Below are 11,507 nucleotides of genomic sequence, written 5' to 3' on the forward strand. Positions count from 1 at the left end.
GATTAGTTGATTTCTTCTGTAAATAAAGTTTAATAACTGTTTGGAGTATTTTATTCAATCGAAGATTTGAACCAGTCGCATCGTAAATCGGTTACGACAGCGAGTATTATAACAGTATTATTAATTTTATTGTTTTTGTTGTTGTTGTTATTTTTTATTAATATTACTAATATTATTTATTATTATTGTTATTATTAATATTATTATTATTATTATTATTATTATTATTATTATTATTATTATTATTATTTATTATTATTATTATTATTTCAAACATTTTCCTCAAAGGATGATTTATACAGGTCTCCTGCTTAGAATTCTTTTTTCAGCTTATAAAGGATACAATACAATACAATACAATAAAATACAATACAATACAATACAATACAATACAATAAAACACAATACAACACAACACAATACAATACAATTCAATACCACACATTACAATATAAAAGTCTTACAACATACAAACTACTAATAATAAACATACAATAAACATACAATCGTACTGACAAACAAACAAACAAACAAACCAAACAAACAAACTAACAAACCAAACAAGCAAACAAACCAAACAAAACAGACAGTCAGACAGACAAACAGACAGACAGACAAACAAACAAACAAATACTATGCCAAAAGAAACAAACTCAGAAAAACACAGAATGGCAAAGCAAAGTAAAATTTCATTTTTAATGTTTTCTCCAGAATTCCATCTTTGGCCAATTCGACACGCATGCTAAAACTACATACACTAGGTTAACGTTCAGAGAAAAAAAGAGCAGCTGGAAAATTTTCTCAACTTTGTGTGTGTGTGTAAATGTGTTCGTATGTGTGTGTTTGTTTGTGTGTGTGTGTATGTGAGTAAGTGTGTGTGTGTGTGTGTGTGAGTGTGTGTGAGTGTGTGTGAGTGTGTGAGTGTGTGTTTGACGTCCATGAACAACTTTATTCCTCAATTTCGTCCCAGATGATGTAGATGCTCAACAGTCTTGTTCATTGTGTTTGCACGAGTTATTTTCTAGTTGAGTAGGTTCGTTTGTTTACCTCTGTGTGTGCGTGTGTAGGAATGTTTGTTTGTATATGTATATTTATGTATGTATGTATGTATGTATGTATGTATGTATGTATGTATGTATGTATGTATGTATGTATGTATGTATGTATGAATGTATGTATGTATGTGTGTGTGTATGTTTGTTTGAATGAGTCGGGTGCACTATTTAGTATCAAATGGGATTATAGTCTTTATCGCTTGTAATGTAGGTACTAGAATGGCTTAAATTTGCTTTGAGTTGTATATTTGAATGCTAAGTGTGCGAGTGTATGCATGTGTTTGTATATGTGTGTGTGCTTGTATGTATGTATGTATGTATGTATGACATCATCAACACACACGTGAACCCACACACAATACAAATACAATACATGTGATAGTCTGTGATTACTGTGCACTCCTAGTCGGTCGCTGAAGCAGAAGTGTCAGCCACCCTAACCGCTACACCGCAGTGGCTAGCACGTATACAAAACGATAAGGAAGGCCATTTATTTAACAGAATTGGACCCAATACACACAAATTAATAATAATAACAATTATTATTATTATATTAATAATAATAATAATAATAATGATTTTTTTTAAATCAAATAAACTATGAACTTAATAATTCTGGACTTAATGAAAATTCGGTAATGTTGTTTTAGTGAGAAAATTAAAAAATTAATTATAAACCGAATTCGAAAATTGTTGTTTCAACTCTGGTTAACTTTTTGCAATAATAACTTTATATATATTTAATTAAATAAATATTATATATATATATTTGTTTATATAATTATATATTTATGTGTTTATATATGTACTGAGCGAACATTTACATAGTTATATGTCTATATATGTATGACACGAACATTTACTTATTTATCTTCAATTATCTTTCTGCTTCAGTTATTTTCCTTATTTTATTTCATTAACTATTCATGTATCTACTTGCAGTGGCCACCACAAGACAAACAGTCTTATTCGGTCTCCGCATATTCAACTTCATAACTTTTATTCATTTATTTGATATGTTGTTGATTATGAATAAAACTTTGAAATGAAATGAAATGAATGAAATATGTACATACAATATTTAAATCTACATAGAAATATATATATATAATTTTATATATACATTTAGACAATTGAATGTATTCTTTATAAGGCATTCAATTCAGATGAATATAAGTATGATATGTATGGAAGTATGTGTGTATGTATGTATGTATGTATGTATGTATGTATGTATGTATGTATGTATGCATGTATGTATGTTGTATGTATGTGTGTATGTGTGCATGTGCATGAATCTTTTATAAGGAGACAACTGAATGCCATATCGTTGCTTTATAAAGCGATGCACTGTGTGTGAAACTTTAGCTATGATTCTTTTTCCATAATGGACCGATATTAATTTTAAGTTAATTTTAATATTTTCAAATAAATTTAAACATTTTTCTTATTTTAAAATTTAATTTCTCCCAAAAAAAAATTAAAAAAAATTCATCCAACTAAAAGTGAGTAAATATATTATCATTTTTTTCAATTCTAAAATGATGGCCTAGCGGTAGAGGTCGCCTGTTGCTGTTACGCAGTCCCCAGGTTCGAACGCGACAAAAGGATCTCCAACTAATTATCACACGTGTTTGATGCGTCTTACAAGACATATTCATTCATATAACATTCTTTTTTCCAATATGTTGCTCCCATTGTAGAATTTTTAAGAAGTCTTATTGACCTTTAACCTTTGACTCTTAACTGTTTTTTTAAATTAAATAATAATAACCTACAGTGCGCGTTTAAGGTTCTTACGGTTGGACGATTTTTTAAGAATTGTTTTTATTTTTTTTGCTTTTAAAATAATAATAATAATAAAATAATAACAATAATAATAACAATAGTAGTATTAGTTGTAGTAGTAGTAGTAGTAGTAGTAGTAGTAGTAGTAGTAGTAGTAGTAGTAGTAGTAGTAGTAGTAGTAGTAGTAGTAGTAGTAGTAGTAGTAGTAGTAGTAGTAGTAGTAGTAGTAGTAGTAGTAGTAGTAGTAGTAGTAGTAGTAGTAGTAGTAGTAGTAGTAGTAGTAGTAGTAGTAGTAGTAGTAGTAGTAGTAGTAGTAGTAGTAGTAGTAGTAGTAGTAGTAGTAGTAGTAGTAGTAGTAGTAGTAGTAGTAGTAGTAGTAGTAGTAGTAGTAGTAATAGTAGTAATAGTAGTAGTAGTAGTAGTAGTAGTAGTAGTAGAAGTGATAATAATAATAATAATAAAAATAATAATAAAGTAATAATAATAATAATAATAATAATAGTAAATAAAAACGTTTTGAACAACTCTTAGCTCCATCATTTGTACACCCATTCAAATAGTTTTCTTATCATTTTTGAATCATGATTTTCTCAAAAGTTTCTTCATCATCATCCATTGGGAGAAATTGAAAAAAATTTAGTTGGGCAGTTGGTTCAGCGTGTAAAAATAAATTTCGGAAAAATATTATTAACATAGCGAAAGGTTTAGCTAAGAAATGTTCAATTTCTAAATGATAAATTTTAAAAACTTGTGAAAATCCTTATTCAATTGTCTCGAAAAAAATAACGAGACAGAAAAAAATTATTCATCAGAAGAAAAATTACATGAAAAAACCACAACATCAACAACAATAACAACAACCACAACAACAATAACTACACCAACAATAACCAAAACAACAACAATAACAACAACATCAATAAACCCCAAACAACAACCAACAACAACAATAAATCTCAAACAACAACCAAAACATCAAAATTTTAAATTTAAGCAAAGATAAAACAGAAAAGTTAATGTAAACATCAAAATAAACAAAGACATTTTAGAATAGATAATGCAATTTATGTATGTTGTTGAACGCTCTGTATTCAGACATTGTGTTCAATACATTAATTTATACACACCACACACACACACACACACACACACACACACACATACACGCACACATACACATGCACACACACGCGCACATACACACGCACATACATACAGTCATACACACACATACTTACATATATACAGAGACACACACACACATACTTACATGTACACATAGAAACACACATACACATACATATGAACGTTCGTTTAACACTATAAAAAGATAAATTTATTAATATAATAATTAAATTTGAGAGAATATAAGTTTTAAAATCGAAACTGAAATGAATTTGAAGATAAAAATAGAAAATCGCGTTTAAAAAATTATTTAAAATGAGATTTTTAAATGTAAAGCTGTTAAACGAACGTTAAATAAAATAAAAAATCAAAGTAAAATAAGGAAAAAAATTGTAAAAAAAAACCCTAATGGCTTATTAGATAAAGCATCGTATAATGAATGTTAAATTAGCAGGACATTTCATCCTTATCTTCCCATTGTAATACATCCCTTCTAGGCATTAATTCTACATTTACAATTTTTTGCTTTTTTTCTTCTGCTAATAGTTTTATCTTGTAAGAAAAACTTTATTTTTTTATAAACTTAAAAAAAGTGTTTGATACAAAGATATGACTGATAATTCATTATCAAATTGTTTGTCTAAGATTTAGAAGTTATGCTAATCATTATTTTGTTTGCTTTTTGTTAATTTTCTAATAAAATTTTTTCGAGTTTAAAAAAATTTATATTCTGTGTAAAATGTATATATAACATTAATGTTTTAACGGAAAAATTATTTGCATATTCATTTACCAACATTTTTAAAGATGATTTTGACAAGAAAAAATAAAAAGAAGAAAAATTCTGAATAAGAAAATAATAACAAAGAGGCTGAAAAGCCGGCAATGACAAGGATTTGTCTGACAAGCCAATGTGACATGTGATTCTCAAAGACATCAATATTTTAAAGAATAAACAAAAATGATCATCTTTTTCTTTTTTGCTAATTTTTATTCTCTTTTTCTTAAAAAAATTATGATTGAATGACAGACGAATGCGAAGAGGTGCCCAAAGAAAACTTACGTTCTAATCCTCTTAGAAGAAATAAACTAAGCATACTTCAAGGCACGAAAAAATGAAGAAAATTGATGAGGGTTTGAAACTGAAGAAATTTAATTTAAAAATTATTACTGTGAGAAGCAAATTAGTTTGACAAATTTGACAATTATGATGACTTTTCATACCATTGAATTGGAGTATTTTAAAGGCAATTTGAACAGCAAAACATTCCACATGCGCTCAACTTTTCTGTTCATTTCTTCATACCTCGTCGTCATCATAGTTTCCACCACCACTCTTTTTACGCCACCGATCTTGACCTTACCATCTTCTTTTAGCGGTGATGGTGGTTTCTTATCTAGTAACACAACAGCCAGCATCATCAGTCTACCACAGAACAGTTCCTACCACTTCAAGATAGCACTCCTCCTACCGTACACTAATAAGTATTTGTTCTCATTCTTCAAAGTCAAACCAGCAGTCGACATTGCTCTCTCTAAAATATACAGCTACCTACCTTCCAACATCAACATCACCCTTCTCCACGGGGATTCCCAATGTTCTGAAACTGAAGCACCCTTAGAAGCTTTCCGTCTATATTATGACAAAGAAAACCGTCCCACTTTATTCCTGGGACCAAACTGTCCGTACGCCGTTGCTCCAGTTACCAGAGTTGTTTCCAGTTCAAGTTGGCAGCTCCCAATCATCTCCACAGCTGCTTTTATGAAGAATTTAGACAGCAAAACTATGTACAGTTCTTTAACCAGAATGCATGGGACTTACTCCAAACTGGGTTCCGCAGTGGCGAAAATCTACCATTACTTTAATTGGACAATATCGGGAATGATACTTAACCGGTTTGATAACAGTGGTCCAGATTTTAAGAGCGAGTGTGTGCAGTTGACTGCGTCCATCAAAAGCACATTGGAGGAGGGAAATGTGAACGTGAGCTTCGTCTTCTTCAACCAGACTGCCTACAGAATGAGACAGACTGGGGCGCTTAGTGACGTCAACGAGTATCTGCGAAACCTTGAGTTCAAAGCAAGAAGTGAGTAGGTAGCATACATTCTCATTAGTTCCTATGTTGTTTTTATTCAACGTTTATATTTGTTTGGATTGAAAAATGTGAATATGCAAATTTAATTATTTGAATGTATGTACGCCTAAAATTGCATGGAAACATGAAAATAAAAAAAAAACCCAGAACAAGTGAACGACAACAACATTACATCAGCTTACTCATAAATACCATTTCAAATCAATGCATACATTTACGGGAATAAATAGAGATCACGTGATCTTATTACGTTGTTCGCATACTTCCTATTTGTTATACACGAACGTATTAATTATATTAATTATTATGTACGTACTATTTTATATATATACATAATAATACACATAATGCATAAAAGCTCGTTGTAATATATGTAATATATGATTGTATATATATATATATATATATATATATATATCAATACAAAATATATACTTATACGCACACACATGTATATATATATATATTTACACACACACACACACACATATATATATATATATATATATATATATACATTATACACACACACACATAATGCAGACCGCATTTAGATGCTTAATGTATGAGATGAGCAAACGAATCGGTCCAATTAGACAAACTCGTGCTACTAAGCTGCCTTTGTGATTGTATTTCTTTGTGTGTTTGTGTGTGTGTGTGTTTGTGTGTTTGTGTGTGTGTGTGTGTGTGTGTGTGTGTATGTGTGTGTGTGTGTGTGTGTGTGTGGGCGGACATGTGTGTGTAGACATGCGTGTGTGTGTGTGTGAGGTGTGTGTTTCGTCAGTCTATGTATGTGTGTGTTTTTATATTATTTTTATGTTAGTTTAAACCGAGATTTGTTTGATTTAAATTTCTATTATATGCATCATCTGTGTAAGTATGATTAGGTGAGCCAGTTTTTTTTTTTTTTTTTTTTTTTGTTCAATTTGTCTAATTAGGCAATCAAGTTAGACACCCATGTAGGCAATTATACGCTTGATTGCATCTCTTCACGGCTTTTCTGCTTGCTCGTTGTATTGTTGCTGACTACTGACTGACCTCTTAGCTTTTAGCTTTAATTCATTTGCGAAAAACCATTCGAAAACCTGAAATTGTTTTTTTTGTTGATTAGTAACTTTTTTAAAATTTGTAACATTTTTCATCATTATTGTTTGTTTCCTATTTATTTTGGGGTAATTCAGTGGGGAAAATAATCTTGAACCTGAAGAATGTTGTCAGAGCAGACTTATTTTTTATTTGCTCTATCTGTTTCTATATTTTAAAAAAGTATTTGTAATTATTACTGAATTTATTTTGTCAAAACTGTCAAAATGAAAATGACTTTTTACAGTTTTAAAAGCCCAAAAATAAACTCAAATGCATCAAGTGACTGCTCTTAAATCCTATTATAACAATTTACAATTTATTTGCTTAGGTTTTGTGCATCACACACACACACACACACACACACACACACACACACACACACACACACACACACATTTTTCTTACACAATACAATCAAACAATTCGAAGAAATGAATTGATGTATGCTTTTCTTTCTTTCTCGTGCCTTATCCTTTCAGGACATTGGCGACCACCGACCTCCCCAAAACCCGATCTTTAAGACTTTGTAGTAGTTGAAATGTGGTGATATTCAACAAGTGACGCAAGGACTTCACGAATGTTGTTCGTTGTTGACTGCGATCTCTTCTCCCTGCAATCTTTCCAGTAGTTTTTAGATTTTCCATTCCTTCCTTCCGCATGATGTGACCACAAAATTTTAACTGCCCCTGTCGGATTATCTGTAGTAGTTTCCTCTTTTCTTAACCGGGCTGTTTTAATAAATCCTCATTCGAAGTATGAGAGGCCCAACTAATTTTCATAACTCTTTTCAAAAAACCACATCTCAGCAGCATTAATCCTTTTCCCACATGGTTGTCTTGGCAAAAGTTGTGAAAGAATGAATGAATGAACGAATGAACGGACGAACGAATGAACGAACGAACGAACGAATGAATGAATGAATGAATGAATGAATGAATGAATGAATGAATGAATGAATGTATGAATGAATGAATGAAGGAACGAACGAACGAACGAACGAACGAACGAAGGAGCGAATAAATGAATGAATGACTAACAAAGAGCAGAGAATGTTATTTATGCGTTATTTATGGTCAGTTCGTGTTTGGACTAGATTATCGATAAGATAAAAAACAATCCATGCATTGCTATCGCCAAGAATTAAGAGATATTTTAAAAAAATATAACGTACCACAAGGTAGTAGTGTAGTGGTTAAAGTGATTGGCTTATCTTCCGTAGTGTCCGTGTTCGAATGCTGAAGGACTCCACCAGTCTATTTCATGCAATTTTCTCCGTCATAATAACAGTCATCATAAATACTGTCTTCAGCAACATCATAATCATCATCATCGTCATCATTGAAGTCCACAATGTTTTTAATATTGAATATAAGAAAATAATAAAAGAAAAGTGTAAGTGTGTGTGTGCGTGTTGCCAAAACTTCTGAGTATCATTGATATTTCGCATTATGTTGAAAATTGTTATATTACGATTAAGTTCACTTTTCATCACCTTATTAATTAATTGATTCATTTATTGGGAGTTTTTGGGCTAGATTGTTAATCCATCCACGATTAAGTATCGAGAATTAAATCTACGATTTAATGTCTTTTTTTATTGGCTGTGTAAGTGGCAATAAGCTTTCATGAAAGAAACTACTTGTCGACTTGTTCGATGTGTTACGACGATGATGATGATGATGGTGATGATGATGGTGATAGTGATGATGATGATGATGACGATGGTGATGATGATTGTGATAATCATGAAGATGATGATGGTGATGATGATTGTGATAATCATGAAGATGATGATGGTGATGATGATGGGGATGACGACGACAACGACGATGATGATAATAATAATGGTTATGAATCAAAGTTGTCACCGAAAGTTTCCAACAATAGATCAAAAATGTCAACAACAACAGTAACAACAAAAACAACACAACAACATCATCAACAACAACATCATCAACAACAACAACAACAACAGCAACAACATCAACAACAACAAATAAAATTTTTTGTGAAGTTTTGTAGAAAAAGTTTATTTTTTCGGCGTCATTTTCAATGTTATGTAAATTTGTAATGGAAATTGATCTGTTGTTTGTGTTGTATTGTTTTGTTGTTGTTGCTGTTGCTTTGTTGTAGTAATAGTAGTAGTAGCAGTAGTAGTAGTAGCAGTAGTGGTAGCAGTAGTAGTAGCAGCAGTAGCGGTAGCAGTATTCGTAGCAGTAGTAGTAGTAGTAGCAGCAGTAGTAGTAGTAGTAGTAATTGTAGTGGTGGTGGTAGTAGTTTTAGTAGAGTAGTATTAGTGTTAGTAGTAGTATTAGTAATAGTGGTATTAGTAGTAGTAGTAGTAGTAGTAATAGTAGTAATTGTAGTAGTGGTAGCAGTAATAGTAGTTATAGTAGTAGTGGTAGCTGTAGTAGTTGTAGTAGTAGTAGTAGTAGTTGTTGTTGTTAATTTATTTTTTATTTTTATGTTTTTCCTCTAGTTGAACAGAGTGCGGTTTCTAATTTGCATATTTTAATGTTATGATTGCATCTATGCTAATGTTCTGTTGATGTCATCTGTGTATATGTTAATGTTTCCTGTGTATATGTTAATGATGCAGCTGTAGATGTTTACTGCGTATATGTTAATGTGTTGTTGATATCTTATGCGTATATGTTAATGTGGTTGTAGAGGTTATCTGTGTATATGTTAATGTTTTCTGTGTATATGTTAATGTAGTTGTAGATGTTTACTGCGTATATGCTAATGTGTTGTTGATGTTTTATAGGTATATGTTAATATAGCTGTAGAGGTTATCTGTGTATATTTTAATGTTACCTGTGTATATGTTAATGATGCAATATTAGATGTTTACTGCCTATATGTTAATGTGTTGTTATGCGTATATGTTAATGTTTCCGGAGTATATGTTAATGTAGTTGTAGATGTTATCTGTGTATAGGTTAATGTTATTTTCGATGTGAGATTACATAAATTACATCCATGTAAAAAGTAATGAAAGAATTATTTTTTCTTGGCTAGGCGTAACCTTGGCTCAATGAATAATTAAGTAGGCTAGACATTTAAATATGGTCATTATGATTGGGTTTGATGACAACATTTATAAGGTTTTATTGTTATATCTATTCTTTCTCTTTTTCATATTCTACTTCTTCTTTTTTTTTTCTTCTTCTTCTTCTTTTTCTTCTTCTTTTTTTTCTTTTTCATATTTTTTCCTTTTCCTTTTTCTTCTTCTTCATCTTTTTCTTTTTTTTCTTCTTTTTCATCTTTTTCTTCTTATTGTTGTTGTTGTTATTTTCCTCAGCCACTTTTGTCCAGTGGATTTTTGAGGTGTAAAATTTTAGTTTCCTGTTGTTAAAAACTTTCGAAACTTATGTGGCCAGTACCAAGAATGGCCATCTTCTGCGCTTGTGCAACACTTTCCTTTCCAGGCAGTTCATCGAGATACTACTGCAGCCCCTGACGTACTGCACCAACTACTATTGAGATCACGCCTGTTTTTGTGTCCCACATACGTGAAATCTCGATCTCATTGTCTTTATATTTTCTTAGTTTTCCAATTTTCTTTGTAGCAAAATTCGTGTCATTGGGTTAGGTTGCATCGATTAGGAGGCATTTTTTGTTAATTCTATCATGGAGTATATTGCCTAGCCGGTAAGTCCCAATACTACAGTCGGTGTTCATAGCCAAGTCGTACATGAGTGTTGTGTCAATATCAGCTTCCGGGTGCAAAAGATAATTTTGCACCCGGAATTCTTAAATATTTTCCGGTATTTTTGTCCATATCTTGATGATTTTCGCTATTTCTCCAGTCATCGTTCCTAAAACTGTATTGTGGTACTGGCACGGCCAAGCTTTTCATAGCTTGCATCATATTTTTGTCATTCAGCTGAGTACCGATGAGGAGTCTAACAAAACGGTACTATTCTTTTCGAATCTTTTCCTTCATTTCGCTATGTTGGATGCTGTCGCTCTGATCAACACCAAGATGCTTTCTTTTAATTTTCAGTTTTGAGAAGCAAATAAAATTTCGTTTCGTTTCGTTTCGTTTGTAGACTCCTTTCTGATCAAGATTTCGTATCTCAGAATTGTCATCAAATTTCGTTTCAAAACTGCAAACGAGTCTTTCTTGCTTGATGGGGTTCTTATCTAACCCAAACGCCATTTGAATATTGTCGCTGAATCTTATCACTACACTCAGCTCTTGATCCGCTTCATTATTTTTTTATTGTTGTTTTTTGTTAATGTTGTTATTGTCTGTTGTTGTTGTTTATTGTTGTTATTGTTTGTTGTTATTGTTGTTGTTACTGTTTGTTGTTGTTGTTTGTTGTTGTTGTTGTTGTTACTGGATGTTGTT

General features: G+C 31.3%; 1 protein-coding gene across 1 annotated transcript; it reads left to right on the top strand.

Annotated features, from left to right (window-relative positions):
• Positions 1 to 5,424: 5,424 nt before the first annotated feature.
• HELRODRAFT_145767 (hypothetical protein) lies at positions 5,425 to 5,859 on the top strand (the record flags this gene model as incomplete). The annotated part of the gene is made up of 1 exon (XM_009013948.1): positions 5,425 to 5,859. A coding segment is annotated over one exon (435 nt), but the record flags the coding sequence as incomplete, so codon positions are not given.
• Between the last annotated feature and the right edge of the window lie 5,648 nt (positions 5,860 to 11,507).

The sequence above is a fragment of the Helobdella robusta genome (assembly GCF_000326865.2).
Source record: "Helobdella robusta unplaced genomic scaffold HELROscaffold_125, whole genome shotgun sequence".
Lineage (NCBI taxonomy): Eukaryota > Metazoa > Annelida > Clitellata > Rhynchobdellida > Glossiphoniidae > Helobdella > Helobdella robusta.